General features: G+C 30.1%; 2 protein-coding genes across 2 annotated transcripts in view; one reads left to right on the top strand and one right to left on the bottom strand.

Annotated features, from left to right (window-relative positions):
• Positions 1-23905, bottom strand: part of LOC123297713 (serine/threonine-protein kinase SIK1-like) — a 456760-nt gene that overhangs the window by 348642 nt on the left and 84213 nt on the right. The window lies entirely within an intron of this gene.
• On the top strand, positions 3601-4638 carry LOC123299047 (keratin, type I cytoskeletal 10-like). The gene is made up of 2 exons (XM_044881189.1): positions 3601-3649; positions 4039-4638. Exons 1-2 carry the CDS (start codon positions 3632-3634, stop codon positions 4519-4521), a joined length of 501 nt encoding a protein of 166 aa, XP_044737124.1. The 5' UTR covers positions 3601-3631; the 3' UTR covers positions 4522-4638.

The following is a 23905-nucleotide window of genomic DNA, read 5'->3' on the forward strand; positions in this document are numbered from 1 at the left end:
TTTAATGAGCAAATCGCTTTTTAATGTACGATAAAATATCTACCTCTCGAGTTGTGTAATATAACCGAACAAATTATTAATATAATCTGGACTTTTTTCAATTACATTCCGAAATTTAACACCACACTTTTTATGTATGATTCTTTGTTACGTATGTGTTATGTACAATTTGTGTCCACTTTGTATTGTCGGATCAATAAACCACCCTACAAAAACTTTGTAATTAATTAAAATACACCCTCTACGTATTTACACATATGAGATTGACTATGTATTTTCTACGTACTCAAGTACTACACTACTCTAATGATGGCGATGTTGATGATCACATGACGACCAGCAAACAACGAGGTGAGCTTGCTGCTTTGCAGAAATAAAGCTTTTTAGATAAGAATTGACGTCTTTGGTTCAACCAACATATGTAGAATACAAGGAGTGTACTACATAATATGTATAAGTAGTGCTAGTCAAGTCAGTATTACTAGAAGTAGTATTTTTGTATGAAATGCACAATATGATGTGAATTCTCTAGGGATATGAAATGATTATTCAAAAGCATCATCATAAAAAAATGGTATAACAGTTGCAACCACCCACGACTACTACACTACATACACAACAAAACTCTGTGATTCTCTGATTTAGCAATGTCATGTTCATTATAAACTAGAAGCATGTACTCAATGTCCAAAAACCTTGGAAATGATCAAATGACTTTGTTTTGAGAAGGGGTAAATATGCAATAATTGTTTTTAATCAAGCGTTCAAACGATATGACAATTACATACCTGATGTGGAAAGTTTGTAGCCTGAAATGTAGTCCGGAATCGATTCCATTTTTTTTTATCATGGTTGAAGAGGCAATTGTTTGCTCTTTCAAATGAGGTATAACAACGTAGGAGGTGCCATTTAAATTTTTAAAGTTGAGGTGGGTGGGGATGAAAAGATGAAACCTTTCTAGGTACCAATTTTGAACTTTTCCGTCGATATCTACATCGACGGGTTTTCTCTCAATAATCACAACAGGTCAAGAGTCTTTAAGAATGGATACCTTCCGTCTAGAAGAATTTTGAGAATGAATCGTTCGATTTCATATTTTTTTCACGGTAAATGGAGAATTTTGTGGCCTATCAAATGACGTATAACAAGGTAGGGAGTGTCTTTTGAAATTTTCAAAGTTGGAGTGGCAAGGGGCGAAGTTGTGAAACTTAAAATTCTCCAGATACCATTTTTTAACTCCCCCCTCGATATCTTAGACTCGTGCCAATTGTCCTTTATCCACTCCAAAATCCCTTCCCAAGTGCAATGGAAAAATACATTCCTCGCACTTGTTGCACAATAGACTGATTTTGACACCAACTGTTTCCCAAGGCCCTGGGTTTCCCAAGGCACAGACAACACTTTTGCAACACATAGTAAATAATATTAATTTTCAAATGTAGATTTTTAGGGTGGATTAGTGTATGTAAATAAAATGAATATAAACGTAAAGTACAAAATATTGTTAGTTAAGTAATTAAATGTATTTCTTTTCAATATTTAACATATATATTTGTTTCATACATAAATGAAAGATAAACATCGTTATTTTTAGGTGATTTTTCGTGCGCTCTTTTAAACAACAATCAAGCACTAAAATGCTATTAAGCCAAAAATACTGTAGAAATGATAGTCTTATTTATATTGAATAAAAAAACGGTTTTGACTACTTGACATGCACAATAAAATATAATAGTCTAAAAATATAAATATACATTAAATTATAATTAAATTAGAATATAAATGTTTCGTAAAATATCTAATAAAAATTCAGAAAAATTTGATTTTATAATTAGTTTTATATCACTTACTTGAATAGTAAATTTTATTTTGAAAGTTCATCATAAACCTTACCTTAAAAGAAAAACATAATATTAGATTAAATTAACAATTTTAAACAGTAAAACAATTTTTTTTAAATCGTTGCGTGCGATTATTAGGGAACTAATTTCCCCTCTATTTCGAAAATGGCCTCTCATTCATATATATGTTCTATGGGAGAAAACGCTCCGCAACTCAGGAGCGTGTTTTTGCGAGATATCTTAGGAGCAAAATTATTAAATTTGTAAAAAATTTCGTATTAAGCATAAGTATGATTTTTTAACGCTAGCGGTGATTCTATTCAGTCATATTACCCAATAATTGTCATTTGGCAACAAGACATCATACAAACGTTAAATAAAAAAACTAAATCGATTTTGTCTTTTTAATTTCCACTTCACAACACACAATTCATTTTTCATTTCCTTAACAGAATTGTTGCCACTATAATACATGTGAAAACATGAGATGACAAAAAATAAGAAAAAAAAAATTATTTTCGCATGTGTTTAAAAAATTTTTTTTTTCTTTTGCTGAAAATGAAATATATCAGTCAGTCATTGTTGATGTTACGCTGCTATGAATGAATGCGTAAATGATGTTTCGCTTGTTAAAGGTATAGAGAAAATACAGTCGTCACATATATATATATTTTTTTGAAAAGTAAATAAATTTCTAACTAAAGTTGTTTTTCCTCTCTTTTTTAGTATACAATCATAATTCAATTTTATTTTTTATTGAAAATATCAAAAAATTTCTTTGACACACTGAAAAAATTGTTATACAGACATATTGAACAGTGAAAAAAATAGGCTAAATGCGACCAGTATAGTAAGTATAGTAAGTTCATTATCAAAGTGGAAAATAAGGTACAAATAATTTCAACCCTAAATCTAAAATTGCCTTGGTGCTCGTACTATCTTAACTAATTTTAAGCCACACCCCACCCCTCATTAACGTATCCTATTCGAAGTAATTTTCGTTAAAAGTATTTATCGAATTTCCAATGACTTTTTTTTTAAGAATTCCAAATCGCATTGCTTCAAATTTAGGGAGGGGAGGATCACAATTTTTTTAACAGGTTGGTAGTTCAATTATTTACTAATTAGTGAATATTAATGGATTGCAATGTAACCATAGGCAGAACTACACACGCATGCACATTTATGAATGTTTTCATGTTCCTATACGATGTGTACAATCAAATTAAAAAAAAACTAAACAAAGGTTTTATAGGCCACGATAACAAATTGACACAATTCTTACGATAATTTCCCATTCGTTGATAAATTGATATAAACTGTTTTACATGGTCACAATTTTAGCCAACCTTTATAATAAAAATTTGAGAATTACATTTTACAAAAAAATATTTTAGTGAAAATTTGACATGGTAAAGAAATGGAACTTAACTTATAAAAATTATTCGACACTCTTCATAGGCGTGAGACGTGCAACCATGGCGCCATAGTTTCTTAAGATATTTCGATTTATTCGATGGCTACTTGGCCCCGGTTTGAGTCTGTTATCGTAGTTCTATTCTAAGCTCCCGTTTGTTGCATGGCAAAATGATTTTCCCAATACACAACTGAATCACTTTTTATTACATTTGAGTGTACATTATTGACTAGTAAATTTCGGCGTGAAAGAATCTCTCCACACTCTACTTGATATGACGTCATTTTTATTTTAGTATAAAATGTGATTGTAGACCCAAAATAAGTCACAGTATTCGCCACCGTCCAATTCCATCTAAGAATTAACACACATCATGAACACATTCAAAGTGGTAAGTGATAATTTAAGAAATAAGACTTGTATATGTTAGTTATTTAAAAATTTATTTTAGAAGAAGTTTAAGCTTAAATATTGCGATAGTCAAATTATACATTGAAATCTCAAAGCACGATGTAAAGCTGCTCTTTAGTATGATATTTCGACCCCTAAGGGAAGTGTGAAACTACGTTTTGAGTCGTCCAAATAACATACCAAAAAAAAAAAAACATCGCGTTTTGCGATTTTAGTTGCTTTTTTTGTAAGATTTTACTGGCGTATATCGGTATTAAAAACTCTAACTACAAATTAATTGTAAATCTAAGAATGCAAGAAGCTATGCGACTGAACTTTTGTATTTGTAAGAGTTCTTGGTTAAAATAATATCATCTTTATAATTTCTAGTACATCGTCATCGCTTTAGCTACTTTAGCCACAGCAGAACCTCCATCTAGCTATTCATATAGTAGAGCAAGCGGCGGAGTCGGTGGTGGATACTCAGGAGGTTCCCTCGGTGGTGGATGGCCAGGAAGCAATAATGGCGGATACACAGCTGTTTCCACAGGATATCAGACCTCTGAGGGTATTGCTGTTGATCCACAATTATTAGAACAAGTACGACAAATTTTACTTAAAGAAGAACAAGCTGGTGGCGGTTGGCAATCAAACAATGCTGGTTGGCAATCATCGCCTAGTTCATCATATGGAGTACCATCGTACACATCATCTGGTCGTGTAATTGGTCTTGATCTTGAAGGAATCCGCCAATCAATTCAAGTAGCCCAATACAAACAAGGACCCGTTGGTAGTGTAAATGGTGGCTGGACAAGTGGAGCATCCAACTCGTACAGTGTATCAAATGGGCCATCTAGCTCATATGGATATTAGACTGAATCAACATCTCTAAAATAAATGAGAAAGCGGGCAATAATATTCAGACCAATAGACTTTTCGTCTACAAAAAATACATCGGCTGGATAAAACTCTCTTATGAATAATCATGTAGATAACAAAACACAAAATTATTTTTCATCAAAAATAAGGATTATTATTATTTTTATAAAATAATTTTAGTAAAATTAGGCATTCACAACTGCTTAAGCTTGCATACACAAAAATGATTGTATGCCAAGACGTGAATGATTTTCAAGACGTCATGTCACTCTACAATGTTTTCAACGTTTACAATTTGAATTAGTTTTCGAAAATGCAAAATACATTATGAAAATAGTGTTTGTTAAATAATACTTTTTTGGTGTTAATAAGAGATAAATCAATTTTTCAAATTTAGGACAAAAGCCTATTATTACTAAATACATTAAATCAACTCGTGTTTTCTCATTTGTGAAATAATAATTCACATTTTATTAGTATTGTTTTTATAGATACTTTTTATATGTTAAATTATTTTTTGTTTTAAAAAAATACAATTGTCACCGTTAAATTTCTGGTCGTTTTACTTCCTATAACTTTTTTTCTGTATTACAGATACAGCATTGCTCGAAATAAGTCGATTCAGCTAAATTGTCCTTAGTTAAAATTCACCAGATTGTTCAGATTATTTCGCACCTTACGTGTTACAAAATATTTTTTTAAACAATAATTTTTGAAAGAAATAATTCATATAAATAAACAAAATTTTGACAAAAAATTGGTCCAGATCTGTACTGTCCGCTTGTCTTTGGATACGATTACTCAAAATCGAAATAAATCCAAGTTAAATTTTTATAGCGTACTCAGGGCGTAAAAAATGAGGTGAGTTCTTAAAAGAACAATATGGTAAATTAGGTCTTGAGTCCGTAGGACCCATCTTGAAAACCATCAGAGTTCTATCAAAAAGTTTAAACATAAAAGTTGTTCCTTATAAAACAATTTTTCTCTGAGATATTTTATTGCAAATTAAGACAAAAGTTCGATGTCCATTTTCTACAAAACAAATAGGGATCTGACCATTTTGAATACGTAACGTATGAAGACATAGCTTTTATATGAACTTTTTGCATTAAATTCGCTCATAATGCTTTTAATTTTTTTGGACTGTATCTTATTTTCGTTTATAATTTTTTTGAGAGTACAAAATGTATTAACAAAATATATAAACTAATAAAGTTATACAATTCAATCCTACCTACATATTAATATCAAATAAAGTTTTACATTCAAACATGAGGACCAAACAAACTCAGTAGGTATATCAAATAATACTTCGTTTAATTTGTTTTTAAATTACCAGATGTTACAAAAGGGAAATATAACATTATCAAAATGACTATATAACTATAAGTACGATTTTCTGTCTACTCTACATAGCTCACAGTGATACAGTGCTAGTAATTTCACTACGTACAAGTGAAAGCAAAAAAATTGTACAACGATCTATAAAATGCATAATATAATTTACTTATTTAAAAATAATTAATTCTAAAGAGATAAGCCGCCAAACCGATCAATGTTAACCGCTAAATTAGAGAAAAGTTGCCATGATAACAGAACATACAGTTTTCGCCGATGTATTATACTAGGAATAGGGAATCAGACTAATTTTTTGTATCACTTCAGATGAAGAATTCTCAATTCACGAATAGAAAAGTGAAGTTGGTTTTTAAAAATCTTTAGTAGTATGCATGAAAGTTTTAAATTTCTAACTAAACAAAGGGGAAGATACCCACTTTGTTTTGATAAAGACAGATGGACAACCTTTGAATGCAATCTTTGATTGCATATAACTTCTTCGTTGTCTAGTTTTAGATTTTAATGAGTAATATGGCCAATCCAACATCAGGATTATCCCCTACTCTTGTGCGAAGTGTACCCGTTTCCTGACCGTTCCTAACAGTTCAATCCAACCATTCACAATTCAATTAGAAAAAATAACGGATTTTAGAAAAAAAAATATCGACATGTTATGATCATTTCTACTAATTTCTTCAATATCAAATACTCTCTTTAAAATGATATTTTGAAGGTGCAAAAAATTTTCGTTATATATCTTTCAAAGCTCTCTTTTCAACTTGCAGTTACGTGTTACAAATATACGTTCTTCCTAATTACGATGAAACGATCAAAACTTTGCTGAACTCGCTCTTAACAAATCTTTTATTTTAAATGGGCAATGAATGAAGCAGAATACTAACGAAACGGTGATTTTACTGTAGATTGTACACAATATACTTATACCGGACTGCTTATTTAACTTCGCTTCAAACTAAACTTGTAAGGTGTATATGCGCACATCTAACACAGACATTATATTCAACCTGAACTTTCAGGTTTAATGAAAAGCTCCCTCTGCTTCATGGTTCGTATAAAATAAAAAAAAAAAAAAAAAAAAAAAAAAACAATTTAAAATGAAAAGTTTTTTACAATTAAGAAGATAAATTTTTTCGAGAACGCATGTCTTAGACAAAAATTGAATACAAAATTTTTCACGAAATTGGTTTTTGGACCAATTGAAGCTATTCTGTTTTCAAAAAAATGTCGCAAACAAAAAAAGAGTTTCTTCCATTTCTTACCAGTTGTGACTCCAAGTAAGGTTTTAAAACCTGAAAACTGATGGCAAATTTAGTTGCTGCACAAGATTTTTATCTTGTGGATCAATTTTTTGGATTATAATTGTTTTCGAATTTCCAACATCATACACCTTATACACATACTAAATTTACCACCTCCAATGCGTCCGTATGTATCTCTGAAGCCGCTATGAACATAACAAAACTATATTCACAATGCTCTATGAATATAAAGCAACCAAATACTAAATATTTTGTATTACGAGTTTTGACCAAGTCTCACACATTCACCTATATCTAGACCACGGAAACATTACCATCTCAGTTGGATATTAAAACATACGACCCGACCGACGCTCAACATACAGTACGACCGACGTATGTACGTATGTATGCATATACCGGTCGTTGTGTGTCCCTTATCCAGCATTATTTCATTCCAATTGTTGTAATAAACTTTATTTAATGTGACTTATACTCTTAATGCCAACATGTGAGACCACTGACTGTGTGTTAGGATATAGAAGGTGGGTTACTTAAATCTGTAATGACGAATACCCCGTTCTGTAGTTAAGCAAAAAAAAAAAAAAACATAAATAAAAGTTGCTGATTTTATAATATGTACTATACTTGATTATCAGTTATGTATGTGTCACAAGTTTATATGTGTAATGTGATAAAGAAATCAACACTGACTATGCATGGTATTTCAACAATTAACTCAGTCAATTGTTTGTTTTCACTTGTATATTATAAATATTGATCGAAACCAAAGTTACAAGCGTTAAGAGAAGAACATTACTGAAGAAGATTTCAACTAACGAAATAACAAGGGAGAAAAATAGTCAAAAATGAAAAATAAATTTCAAATGAAAAACAAAAATTTGTTTTTACATGCATACTATTTATTACGTTTCAGTATTACCATCGTACACACATACCATACAGGTTTACTTTCTCAGAAAAAAAAGTAACAAAAATTGTAATGTAATAATGTTGGGTGAATAATAAAAACGTAATTTTTTGTTTGAAATGTATATGTTTATATATTTATTTGTATTCTATACAATTCAAACTACAAAAAACATTCATCTCAGTATATTCAATCCCTTCTCTAGTTTAAGGAGTACAAATAAGGCTATGAACAAAAAAAAAATGAGTGACATTTTTAACTGTACGTCACTTTAAATGAAAAAGTAAATCAATCAAATTATACACTTGAAGGGCATATTCTTTAAACAACAAGGCCTTGGTTCTAAGATACGAAAAACAATGTTTCTTGTAATAAATATAACACACACAAAAAATCCGTCACAATTTGTAAAATTAATCGGAACTCTTAGTAAATTATTGCTTTTTCATGTTAATTTTTTAGTCTAAGTATACAAGGCGTTCTAAAATTGACTTCAGAATTCTTGACTTCCTTAATAAGCTAACGAAAAAGTTCTATGCCATAAAAACGGAGGTAAAACTCCATTATTATTATTAGCTAAACTATCCGAAGAATATTTCCAGGTAACTCTGTTCAGTTAATTTTGACCACAGATTAAGCTGTACTTTTCGACATTACTTGAACCTTAGATCATATATTTTAAATAGATAAGCCCAGTGTATACCAAGTATATATATTTTGGCGTCACAGAGTAGATAAACAAAGATGAAAATACAATATTCAAACAGCTGACGAGGAAACACCATTTTGGAGGCCTGGTATTCAATGCGCATGATCGAATAACCGGAATCAGCTGCTTCAATGCTGTGTTTATATTTCAAATTCACATGTGCTTAAAATAAATAAATAAAATTATATTTTGTTTCAACGTTCAAACGAGTAATATTGTTAGATAATTTTGTGTTAATTCTCTGAAAAAAATGTTTGAAAACGATAAAATGGTAATTTGTACAAAATATACTGTTTTAATTTTATTTAAAAGTGGTATAATCTTATTTTAAGTACGCGCCAGGATATTATGTTGTACATTAAGACATGCGTATTATGACCAGGCCTCGGCATTTACTATTCTTGTCAATCTACTTTGAGACGTGGTTCTCACTCTGTTGACAATTCCAGTAGTGAATTTTTAAAGACTTTAACCTCCCAAGGCTTTGGATGTCTTATAAAAATAAGGTGCTACAGATACACAAGTTAAAATATGTATGAATGCATATACAATACAAGCCATACATACCTCTTCAGTTGTGGAGTTTGAAGAACGAAAGGGGATGGATATTGTTGAAAGACATATTTGGTTGGATATATTGTACGTGATCAAACTTTTTAGCCCAGCGTGTTATATTGTACATACATTCATACATACATACATATACATACAAAATACAAACAGTCGAGTCGTACAATGAAAATGTTGAGTGAGTAGAATTTCAAATACATAATGATTTTTCTTTCGAGAAAATTGTTGAATATATGCAATGCACACAAGGTTCACGAAGTCATATACAAAAGAGAATATTTGAACGAAGTTAGCATAAGATTTTAAATATTATTTAAATGTGAGAATGTCAATATAGAAGATTTATTCAAACCCGATTAAGAAAAACGTAATCGTAGTCAAAGACAATTGATTTTTTAAATCAATTTTTATTATTAAATATCTGGAATTTTATGTTGTGTCGTGGATATCAATTTTATCGCATTCTATCGACCGCATGTATCGAAGAACAATGTAACGTGTGACGTATAATTTTCATTCTGTCGTACAAGGCGATAATGATATTATTATCCCCATTATCTACAATACCAAATATTTCTATTTACTGCAAATTTTATAATTTAAAAATTTCATCTTCAATTAAAAAAAGTTGCTTGATTTTAACAAGATCTTCTTTCAAGAATAGATAGAGGGTTATTGGCTATATTGTTACAGACCATGTAACGTACCCTTCACAAAAATTAGATATAGACCTAGAAGACTGGAAGCGATTGTTACCATAGTAGTTATAACAATAATAAAAAATTTCAGATTGAATATTCGCTCCGTGCGTGAGTTTCGCTTCCATGGTAACGATACACTACTTTAATAATAGAATTGTATGGATGCATATATAATTGTATGGATTACATTTAAGACTTATATTATCTTCGTAATGTACAGGATGTTCGGCAAACTCAGAGTATCACAGTTTTATCTTTAAAATGGAACAACCTGTATATTATTTTCAGGTTCTACGGTCAAAATAAAACTGAGTTTCATTAAGGTTTACTTTACTTTTACTTCACGGTTTTCGAAATATTTTGTTTTATCTAAAAATTTAGTAACAATTTTAGCGTTTAAATCACATAAATAGCTGAATGTATATATTTTTGAAAGCAGAGCTTTTTTTAAGAATAAACTTTTTCCGTAAACCTTATAATAAAGAAGTTTTCCATATATAGCCAACTTAGTTAGTATCCTGTATAAAACAGTTCTAAAAATTTCATTTACTGTTGTAGTTAATTTGCTGGTTTTTAGTTTGCTAAAGTTGGCAACACAAAAATTGGTCTTTTTTGAAACCCATTAGTCAATTTGTATGCTAACCTATCGTTCTAACTTAGTGGTAGGTCTGACTCATTAATATATGCCATGGACATAAATTGAAAATTCTCTTAAATAGACAAAGCAAACTTTAATAAGTTAGTATCATGAATTATTTTCGAAGTCGGCTTTTGAGAAAAGTTGAATTTGATCCCAGAATCTTCCCTGTCTTTTTCACCTCTACAGAAAATTTTCCTGGTGGTTGTTATGTAATCAATATTGTTTTTAAAAAAAATCGAATTCGATATTATCAGAAACAAAACCGCCAATAACTGATATTAAACGTGAAACTTCTAAAATAATAAATGAACAATACTTAACCACAATTATTTCATACATAAGGTAAAATCATGAAGGTTATAAAGAAGGAGAACGATCGCTTCGTGTTAAAGCATTAGGGCGTCTGTCCCTGAAAATTTATAGAATTTATAGTTCATTTTTCAGCCACCAGCCGCGCTGTCATCAAGAAGTAGTATCTGCGAAGTTAGCTGTTTATGAGTACAAGTAGATGAAGTTAGTTGCATAATGTACAAGTTGATATATCATTTCAAATAAGCGCACAACAGCCCGCTTTTATTGATATTACTTAGCGGTCGCAGCGCCTCACTTATTTTATCCATATTTCCGGGACAATATTTTCTATAGCGATCGTTCTCCTCCTTATAACCTTCATGGGTAAAATATTATCACAAAACTTTAATACGAACTCGTATCCTAATTTGAACAAAATAAATTTGCAGCAAATTAAAATTTGTAGCCCTAACAACGAAAATTATCAAAATCTTTTCTTAAATATAATAATCGTAATAATCTTAGTACTAAAAACAAACCATACTAGCTATCATTATAAACAGTTAACTATACTTAGTAAGAACGCACACACAGAGGCTCACCCACACACGCATACAAACACACACACACACACACACACAGTGGTAAGTTCTGTTCTTCTTTGTAGTAATAAGTATAAAACAGCAACTATTTGTAACAAACATGTTTTTGGTAACCACCCATTGCGTTATATAATTTACTATTTTCGCTACATAAACCATACAACAACATCCATTGAATTCAAACAGCAATTTAACACTTTGCATTAAAACTTAATAGTCAAAATTAATCTTATATTATCCTTCATATAACTCACATAACTAATATTAACACATAACATTTATATATAGATACTAGTATACTAAAATTACAGAGTGTGTAATCAAAATGTTACACTATACGATTTATGTTTATGTAATAGAGATTATAGGCTTAGAATTAAAAATAAACAATTGACTGAAAAATTATCGAAATACCATGTATGGACAGTTCTGATTACGCAATCGTTTGTTTTTTATCGTCATGTAATTAATGCAAGATTTCACTCTCACATACATGTCGCATCAGTTAAACACACGTTTAACTGATAGTCCCATGTAATACATCACTACATAGTATAAAACAAAGTCGCTTTCTCTGTCCCTATGTCCCTTTGTATGCTTTAATCTTTGAAACTACGAAACGGATTTTGATACGGTTTTTTTTAATAGATAGAGTGATTCAAGAGGAAGGTTTTTATGTATAATAACATCCATTAAATAGTGGAGAAGTACTGCTATTTTTGAGGTTAATAGTTAAAAATGTAAAAAGTAAATAAGTAAAAATGTAGTGTATGAATTTAGATATTCCAAAGATAGCAGGAAATCTTCATGGTATAGGGAAAGGGGGGATTGTTTTACTACAAATTTAACGCGTGCGGGCCACGGGCAGTAATGAATAAATCAAAACTACTGGATCGATTTTAATCACATAGGCTAGATATTTTATACCCGTGCGAAGCCAGAGTGGGCCGCTATGTTTTTATATACAACGTTCACAGTTTTTCTGTAGTGTATTTAGTATCAGCATTGCACCCGTGCGAAGCGGGGGCGGGTCGCTAGTACTATATAATTTGTTTCTAATTTGCAACCTCATGGGTAAACAGTCAGCTCCATCACAATAACTTCCTGTACATAAGTTAATAAAAAAAAAAAAAACAAAAAACGAAAGTCCAAAAATTAATGGGTTTCAAACAAAATTTCAGCCAGTTTGGATAAAGTTTAAATGTACTAGAAAAAAAATTGATTTTTGAACTTTATGACATGACGTCATTAAAATCCAAAAAGTTTGCTTTAGCACTTAAAAATTATATCCAATTTGAATAAACCAAGTCATAGTTTTCAAATTTGTGTTGAAATTTAACCTGTCTATAAAAGTTGCGCAGGTAGTAGGAGTTGGGTATCGATATTTTGCACAAAGGTCAATTTTAGTTAAATTATAACATCGAAAATGAAAAGTTTAGTCAAAAATTTGTACGTTTCAAAAAAGATTTCATTCAAATCGCATACAATTTGGGTGTATGATAAAAAAATTGATCTTGTTAACTTTATGACGTCATCAAAATCCAAAAAATTGAATTTTTCTCTATCACAACCAAATTATATCACATTTTAATAAACTCAGTATGGAACTTTACGAATTTTGGGTCTTTTTTTGAAGTTTGTTGTCAAATTTAACCTATCTCTAAGAGTTGGGAAGATAGTAGGAGCCTGGTTTCGATATTTCGCATAAAGGTCAATTTTAGCTTAATTATAACATCGAAAATGAAAAGTTTAGTTGCGACTAAAAACTCAACCTACTCGAAACGACTCGGCTGAATGCAATGAAATTCGTTTGGGATAATACGTAAGCACAAATACTTCCCAAATCGGTGTTAATGCCTAATCCTAACCATGAAACGCACATATATGTTTAAAATTTCGATTTCGAGAATCGGACCCATTACAATAACTTTGTTGGGTTAAAAAGTTAAAAATATCTACTGGATTATATTGATTTACCTTTTTGCTTTACTTGAAGTATGTAAGAATTTTTAGGACCTACACCGTATATCTATGAAATACACACAAGTTTTCATTAAAGGAAAACTTTATGCTTATACTCTTTATACACTACTTATATTTACAAAGAACATTGCGAACTTTGTATGAATACAGAAACACTTTCAGAGTAAACTGGTTACGTTACTCAATACATTCACTCACTCACTTACTAAAAGCTCTCATAATTCTGTCTAGAAGAGACGCTATGTTAGCATTTGTAGGAAAAATTTTGATTCTATTTTACCGTTTTTATGAAGGTTTTTTTAAGTTGATCATTGCTTTTATTCTCCTGAAGGGACCATTTTATTCGATAAGCGGAACAAAATTTTGACTTGAAGCTGAGAAGAAATAGAAGTGTACGTTAGTTAAGAAAGCAAGAACATAAAGAAGAGAAATAAATGTACAAAATTTTATTTGAGAATTTCTGGATAAGAACGCAGAAATTTTCGTCATCCAGTATGCTATAATCACATACTTAAAATCCAAAATTTCACATCTATAGGTTATTTAGTTCCGAAATTAAGCGAAAGCAAAGTTTCGCATTTATGACACTCACTCACTCACTCATGATCATCAGAATAGAAATAGTATTTCCCATACACTCAGAGAGCTGAAATTTGGGAAAACTATAAAAACTAGGATAATCGAAAATCTGGAGTACCTGGTCACCCTGACAAAAATAAATCAATATGCCCACGTTTCTACAAAACGAAGTGAAATCCCACCAAAAACATTCTGTAAAAAACTAGCCAAGTCTCGATGGAGCTGCTTGTTTATCTCTAAAAAGTAATGAAATCTAGACAAAGTCGTGCCAAGTCTAAAGTTCCTTACTGCGATTTTTTTATTATTATAGTTTATGGTGTGCGACTTGGCCGTTCACGTTGACGTGGTCTCAGATTGGTCCAATGATGTCATGGAGCACCTAGTTTTGTACCCTTGTGTACCCTTCAACGGCCAAGTCACACAAGATTAACTATAATAATAAAGAAATGGCAGTAAGGAACCTTAAACTTGGCACGATTTTGTCTAGATTTCATTACTTTTTGGGAGACCTTGCTACCCTTTTACAGAATGTTTTTGGTGGGATTTTAGTTACTCTGCTGGAATGGTTGTATAACAAAATGTATATGATTTATCATCAAAAGTAACAGTTTTTAAACCCAGAAGATCTTCTAGAAAATCGCTCAAACAACTTGAGATCAAAAGTAAAAGTATCAGTGTTAAAAATTTAGCTGCAATTAAAATATTTACATATTTTCCTCGAATGGAAATATTCAAAAAAAACAAATCAATTTGGAAGTTTTTCCCCGACGAATGTGAACTTATCATCTTCTCTAATAAATAAAACACACTACTTACTCCAATACCAAAGCGTTCAGAATATTCTTGTTGTTCGTGAGAATAAATCCAGTTCGTAAACTTGATAAAACATAATCATAATTTTTTAACATAAAAATGAAAACAGTTTTGTTTATGTATATGGATATGTATAATATTATACCATACACATACCAACAATAATATAATAAAAGTACTAAAATTGTGTATAAATAATGCTTATTTTTTGTTACGCACATTTCTTTTTTGGTGAAAAACTCTACGAAAACTTTACGATAACGTTATACTAAAAAAAAAAAGAGAAGGCAAACACAAACTTTAAGGTTATGATGTGATAAAATAATATATAACTATCGTAAATATAAAATAGTATTAAGTATTTGTGCACACGGTTTACTTACTTTTTACTGGGTGTTAAAAAATTATAGCATTTACAATGAAATCATTTAAAACAAGCCTTGGTGGTTAGATCAGGGCATGATTTTCGGCTCCATTAATTAAATTATTGTTTTCATTTATCAATTATCATTCATTGATTGGTCGTTCATTGATCAAGTAGACATATTAAAATAGAAGGGAATATTTGCGTAGGTCCACATTTTGACATCTGCGCCCAAGTGTCTACAATTTGCCACAGATTTTGTACGAACAAAATTTTGATATAGTTGTTCAGAAAATCACTTAAGTAGTTCATTTCCGGTTGTCCGCCTGTTTGTCCGTCTGTTAATCTGTCGGTACGCCTGTCATCACGATAATTCAAAAACGAGATATCAAGCTGAAATTTTTAAATCGTGCTTAGGTCGTAAATAGTGAGTGCTCTCGTAAATGGGCAACGTGCGTGGATCAATTGGATTTTTAGGATATTTGAACAAATAACACTGTCAATTGTTTGTTTTCACATGTTTTTTTATTGTTTGGTGGGGTGACTGACGGTCAATAAAGGTAAATACATTGTTTAGAGAATGAATCGGTAAAATATTTTATTTATAATAGTTAATAAATTGTTTGAAGATTTCTATTCTTGCAATTAAAAATTTGGTACAAATTGTTCTAAAATTTAATCAAATGAGTATACCTACCTAAAAACGGACCAAAGGCATGAAATGAATCGCTCGAGGAGCATAGGTGGCTGATGCTGGCCACACCAGCAGGGTAGGGTATCCATTGTACCAAACTCTTAGCACACTACAGAGCCAGTAAGAATTTAAAAAAAAAAACTAAAGCGTTTGGCCAAACTTAAATAATAACTATTAGTTCTTCTCTCTTTAATGGTTTTCCTTTGTGTAAGTTTTTTAATGCCCTGCAGTTTGATCAAGAGTATGGAAGTACTAACGCTATATTTTCGACAGTTGGAGATTTCATGATTGATCACATTTTTTCGTGTTTTTTTTTTTTATTGAACTTTATATAATCTGATCAAAGCTTGTTATACGTAAATCTCACCTTTTCGACAAGTTTTTTGGTGGAAATTTTAATTAAACATGCTCATTTTTCTGCTAAAATATTTATTCTTATTAGTATCTAATTAACTGCTCGTCCTATTTTTACCATATTATCTCCTAATCATAAGTTTATAAAATAAGAATTCATGTATTATTTTTTAAAGTTCTGGTAACATTGCATAAACTAGTATTATAAATCGGTTTTAGTAATTTTGTTGAATATATCAGTTATTTAATAGGTGAAAATACTGAAAATATATATGCATATGAAAATTTAATATATAAATACGTAAATTTCAAAACAAATGTGCAAAAATGGTATAAAAATGGTTTTATATACAAAATGATCATGACGTGCCATCATGATGCACACATATAAAACAGTTTATTCAAAAATATTTTACGAAAATTATAAAAAAAATTTATGTTTTAGAGAGACTAAAAAAAAAGAAAGTTATATATAATTTATATAATGGTGGCAATGTGTATTTGTGTTATACGAATGTGAACAAGTTTATAAATATAATTTTTTATTATGAAGTCACATTTTCTTCACAACACACATCAGAAAATTTGAATAGTATAATTAAATCTTTTAATGAAACTTTTTATGTTCTAGAATTACAAGATAAAAAAATACTTCCATTCCTTTAACCGTAAAAAATGAAGAAGTACAAAGCAGTACATGAATATTAGAAGTTTTGGTGAAACCTCACAAAATTATCTTTTTTTTAAATAATAATGCAATCTTAACGCGACACTCATTCCATGTTGGGATATCTTGAAAGAAAAATTTTTAAGCAATTGTTTTCCGTTTTGCAAATTGGAGGTTGTTACAAAACGGCACCAATGTTGTACATACCAAAAAAAAAAGAAAAGAAAAAATATCTAGATATTAAAAAATTCCTTCTGTGAATTTTTCTCGGTTTAAATAAACAATTTATATAAAAATTACTTAAAAGAAATGCTTAAATTTTTGTGAAAAATATCTTTATTAATACCAAAATAAAATTTTTTTATTCAATTTCTTTTATTTTTGTGGGGAACTACATCAATGTAAGAGACAAAATGAATTTAGAAACATAAGATTATAATACGCACATCCTACGGTAATAATTTTATTTAGTTAAATCACTATAGACAATTTGAATATGGGTAATAAGATCATTTGTATGTATTAAAATTCTTTCTAGGAATAAAAATTTGAGGGTAGATTTTATACAAGTGCTTTTAGAATTCAATACACTTAACCGTCAAACGATAGTTTGATGCTACAGGTGATTAAGAATGAAAATTTGTTTTCTTGTAAAAACCAAGACGATAAAACCATCGGCAAAAGCATGAGTATCGCACAATCTAGGTGCCACGTGTCAAAAAATTAAATGAATGAACGATTCTTTGGAAATATTCAACGGAATTTGAAGTCTTTTTTTTGCACGGTTGTGTATATAGAAGAAATGATTTCGAATTGGGTACCTATATATTCCACTGTTTCTGTAAAATCACCGGGTCAATAAGAAAAATTCACCAGATAAAACATTTTTTAAAAAACATCAGATAAGTATACTTAGAACGGTTTAACAGAGTCGATTTTAATGGGTTAGACGATTGTTCAAAGTATTTCTTTTGAATCTATTAAGAATTCGAAATACTTAAAGCAAAATTTTCAACAAACAGTCATGTTGAAATTATAAAGGTTTCGTTTTTTTATCTTTGGTGACATAGATGATTTGGTGACATTACTAGCGTTTTTTTATCTTTTTTGTAATTTTTTTAAATTTTGGCTCTTTCAATCTTGTTCTCAAAAGCAATTTGCATCAAGTATCGCTGACACTTAAGTCAAGTATTAACTAAATAAATATTATAAACTAAATCAAATACTTCGTTCAAATATTTTACCAATTCAAAATATACGACAGATTTAGTATGTATAATGCAATACCTTCAAATATTGAACACAAATCAATAAACAATTGTTGTAACAAATCGCAAACACTTTAAAATATATCATAATATAAATAAATATCTTGCAAATAACTCACATACAATACAAACGGACCTGGTATATATAAAGACAGACAGGCAGAAATGTAATCACACTTGCAATGTCAGATATATTTTTACTTTTTAGTAACGAATATTACATAGTTCAGGATAAAACTGCAGCTGTTAAGTCACGAATAAATTATAACTATTTTCCTGTTTTTGATATACCCACCTACTACAAACTCACCCCACGGACGTCCAGGAAACGGCCGCAAGGATAATTTTGTTTTTCTACGCACCATATATAACATCCCACTAGCTGTGAACTATAGGCTTTGCTCGGGAATATCTCCAATTTCAACTCCCCTAATTTTAAATAATTTATGTAATAAATATTTGAAAAATGTTCCAAAAGTTAATAAAAAAAATTTGATTTTCTGATATTTTGTAGATATTTAGTCATACTTCGATCTGAGGGGTTTATTTTAGTGGCTAACACCCTTCATTGTCAGCGGCGTGCCATCAATTTCCAAAAACCAACAGGTATAGGCCCGTTTCCATTATTAAAACAAATTCGAAAAAAATATCATAAATAGTATATAAAAAGTTCTATTTTCTTATACTATTCCTATCCTTTTCGCCGCTCCCAAGAAAAAAATTTAAATAAAACTTCAATTGAACTAGAGAACGGGTAAAAATACAGGGTCGAGTCTAGCCTAAAATACGTATTTTTGAATTATCTTCAACTTTCCTATTTAATGTTATCAGCAAAAAATGAGTAGTCTTCTCAAGATGCGATTGAACAATAGTTTTCGTATTTCTGTTAGCCATTTGAATTTAATTCCTCACGACTTTTGTCTAACTAAAAAAGCTTTTGAAAATTTTTGAAATACGAAAAAGCGGAACATCAAAGAATACATTTTAGCACAGATGTAATTATTTACTATATCCCTATTTTTTTAAGTGTTTGTTATGTCGGTTCTATCGAATTTTGGTATGAATCAAAATGTGAGTATATCTTTTTTTAACGGCTAACTGCAAAATGCTCTGCTTGGCAAATTTTTCGTATATATTAGTATCGTTTCATTCTAGATTAATAGTATTGTATAGAATTGGTTTATAGAAATTGAGGGTGCATATTTTGACACACGAGCCGTTTACAATGACGACGATGACGATCACAGGTTACTACCGGTGGTATCCATATCTAAACGAACATATAGTATCTATCTAGCTATAGCAGAGCGCATTCGATACAGTCGCAGAAACGAAGCAATTAAGTTTGAAAAATTTGAACAGTCGGATTTTAATGCGGTTTTCGGCACTCGATTCGTTAGAGTGTCAAAAATTTTGTAACCTAAATTTATTTATAAAAAATTGAAAATATGCTATTTGCTTCAGTATAATTCATTTTATAATTGCATTTCAAATTAAACGTAAATGATTAAAAATTTGTTACCCGGGGGTTTTTGGGATAGTGAGACCATGGTGATACCGTTCACCTTGGACATCAGGTATCTGGTAGTCCAATTCTGACTTCTTATTCAGCGACCCCAAAAATCAGCGAGTAACAAGTTTGGAATCATTTTCATCACTATTATCTGAATTGTGAATTTAGTATATTTACGGTTAATTTAAAATGCATATTATTTATGCAAATTGCTTACCTTTATTTCTTATAAATCAATTAAGGTTACAAAATTTTCTGACGCTCTAACGAATCGAATGCCGAAAACCGCATTCAAATCAGAACTTACTGTTAAAAATTTTCGACTGAATGTTGACTGTTTTTAGTTTTTTTTTTCTGCGACTAATATTCTATATGAGTTAAACGGTCTATCAATATCTTACACTTCATTGAACTACTGTCAATTTTCGAAGAACTCCATATTTGCATATGCTGTACGTCAATTTATGTACGGTATGTTGCTGCTGCTTTGTTCACTGTACGTCTTTCTGCGTGACAGAAAATATCACTCTAATGCGTCGTAAGCATTTTTGACATTAACTAAAGGATGTACATATATTTACCACATTTTGCTATGTGATTTACTTTTACAGTATGTAAAAAGTAATAAGTATTGAATTATGGGAAACCCTTACATGTTCCCAGGAAAAATTTCGATTCAAGATACAAGTTGGTTAAATTCAAAAGTTAGTAATCGACAATGTGATATCTGCTTAAGTGTTCTATATATCTTTAATATATTTCAGTTAGCAAATTATAAATCTTTTTTAGAGTCAAACAAAATCTGCAGAATTTATTCAAAAAACTTAATGGCGGGATAAAGTTTGTCCTTTTGAATTTGTACTCAAAAAAGACATAGTTCCTAACGTGAATTGCAAACCTCTGTATAAATAAATATAGGAAAATAGGTTTATACGTTCCATTAGTATTTGATTTACACCAAAAAAGTGTAATTTTAAAAACAAAACACCATTTGTATTTTACAATTTCAAAAACCAAAGCAAATTTACTTCGAAAACAAAGTAGATTGTCATGGCGTCTTGAATGACATTACGACTTATAATCAATCAATCATTTTTGTGTATGCAATTTTAAGCAGTTGTTATCAAGTCACCTGCTTCGTTCTATTAAAATGTAATGTTGTTTACATACTGTTTGTCATGGCGTGACGTAATACTTTCAATACTTTCTGATTGGTGTTTACTTTATAAAAATAAAAATTCTTTTTTATATGAAAAATAATTTTGTGTTTTATTATCTACACGTCATGATTAATTATTAGAAACTTTTATCCAACCAATGTATGCTTAGTGGACAATAAAAGCCTTTTGTCTATGTGGTCTTACAAAGGCTCAAAAAATTGTACTTAGCGGTATCAATTGCGCACATTGGGTAAGCTTTTAACTCAGTTATACACTCGAAATGTAGACTCGTTTACATGATCATTTTTTACACTCTGTACATAGATCATTATAAAAATAGCAGAGAATTTGGACCAGGACTATTTTATAAAAATTGGTTTATCATATAATTGTACGGTGAATGGATTTGGAATAACAGATACGGGTGCAACTGGTTGGTAGCAAAATAGATGAATCTGTTTTTGAATGTGGAACTAAACAAAAAATTTGTAAATAATGTTTTGTAAAGAGTTGTATTTTACATCAGCCGTACTTGTTTTAACTGTGCATCATGTTGGATTAATGAAAATATTTTGTATTGTAATAATTTAGAAAAAGGATGTCCAAATATAGAAAGACAAATAATAAAGTATATGGCACGAATATTCAATCTTTATTCAATGCCATATTAAATGTGTTTGTCGGGTTTCAGAAAAACTACAGTTTAATTTTTTTTACTTCATTCACGATGTGATATATCCGTCACTAATGTTCAATATCGTAATACAGACTTCAAACTTTTGTTTATCACAAACAACTTCAAACTTACATTAGCTATTTATTACCCATATAAAATACCATTATACATCAAAAGAAAGTTGATCATTAAGAAAAAATTTTCTCCTATTTTTGATTTCATATATTACAATAATAAACTTTTGGAATGTAGTTAGAAATTAATTCGAGCAATTTCAACAAGGAAATGTCAATGATGGTCAAGTATGGTGTTTTTATTAAATAAATATTATCACCTCCGATTTTCTGATTTATAACACAATTGATGAAAGACGTGTTTCATATTTTTAGCCCTCGATAAAAAAAAGGGTGTAATAAGTTTCGCCCAAAGCGGATGAATCGATTTGGATTTTTTTGTTTCGATTGAAAAATAATTTAATGGGGAGTGTGTGTAGCTATGTTTCAAGTGCGAGTTAAGGATTTCGCACCTGGGACAACTAAAAATAGGCAATTCAAGAAAATTTCATTTGTATTGAAACTCATCGCCTTTAGAATTAAACTAAAAAGTTAGAAATGTAAGGAGATCAAATAGGGGATGAAAGTTTGTATGAAACTTCGTCGTTTTGGTGGTGATAAGGGGATGATAGTTTGTATGAAGAAAGTTCGGTATTTTTGAATTAACTACTCAAACGATTTAAAAAATTTTTTCACCCATAGAAAGTTTCATTACCAGCGTTTATCATAGGCTTAATTTAATTTTCAAAAATTTTAGCACCAAAAAATTAAATTAATAAAATTGTGAACAAAAGGGTCAAGGATAAGTGAGCGTTATAATGTAGTTGTCTTTGTTTTTAAAGTTGAAATTGGTCAGCGAAGCGAGCGTTTATCTGCTTGTGAGTAAATAAGACCCTTTTTCCATGGTACTAGCAGGGGACCTTCAAAGTTTGTGTGTTATTTTAGAAGGTACAAAATGTTTAAGCACGCTTGTATAATAAATAAACTCCTGCGTAAGTCATATAAGATATTTTTTTCTCTATTCATAGCAAAAATAGAACATGTACAGTCAATAACAATCCATGATGAAGATGTTTCTTCTAACTAATACTGGGTATCAAAACTTTCGGCAAGTCAACTCGGAACAAATTTACTACATATAGATAAATATATATATACTTTTATTTTCATAGGAAATATAAAAGATCAACTTTTCTACTTAAATCTACTAATTTAAGGAAAATATTATTTTGAAAGTTCGATTTTCTTAATAAGGATGACATCGACATTCGACATTATCTATTTCATATTGGTTGTTATGAATCGTTGTCGTTGTAGATATAAATGTATTCGAAGCCATTCACAAAAATAGTTGTTCAGTTAAATATGGGTTTATTTTATAAGTTTTATTATATTTTTTGCAAATTGATATTTTAATGATATTTTATTATTTTTATTGTTTCAGCCTAGAAATCAAAATGTATCTAATCATCTTTTGATTTTGTTGTTTTTTTATAATGTTAACTTGGTAAATTAATTACCTATGACAACAGCTCTATTCTACATCAAACGAAGTATCAACCGTGAAAAATTTTACAATTTTCTTAAGCTTATGTCGTATTTTCTAGATGATCCGGTGAACTTTGTTTCACGTACAATTTATTTTGATCAGCGATCAAACTATTAATCAGCGATTATTAATCTTATCTAACCTGCAGCTCCAATTCCTAAAAAGCTATATTATCATTGGCCCGCCCGCTAAATCCCTTATGCCCACCACCCCGCTAAACATAAATTTTACTACCTTCTCTTTGAGAAGCTTTCGTCCTTCTGTCTGTTTGAAACTCTTTCTCAAGATTCATATAAAAGATGTACTAAATTGGAAATTTTTTAACCGAACGGTAGCAAGGGGGCTACTTTAAACCGATTTTATTTTAAAGCTATACGCAACAAGTAGGACTTTATGAACGCAAATAGCCAAAATAAATTTGCTTACCAAAGAAAATGAGTTAAAACAATGGATTATTATCATGAAGACAAAGGAAACGAGATTTTATCAAAAAACTGACTTTTGGGACCTTTGATCTTGTATATCCAGTGACGCGCTTACTGACCATATGTGACTTTTGAGACAACATTTATATGTATTGTAAAGGTTTGTACAAAAAGTCAGCTCATTCCGTTAGATGCCGAGATGAAACCCTAAGGTGATTGGAGTAATAGAGGTAATTTCG

This window comes from Chrysoperla carnea, chromosome 4 (genome assembly GCF_905475395.1).
Source record: "Chrysoperla carnea chromosome 4, inChrCarn1.1, whole genome shotgun sequence".
Taxonomy (NCBI): domain Eukaryota; kingdom Metazoa; phylum Arthropoda; class Insecta; order Neuroptera; family Chrysopidae; genus Chrysoperla; species Chrysoperla carnea.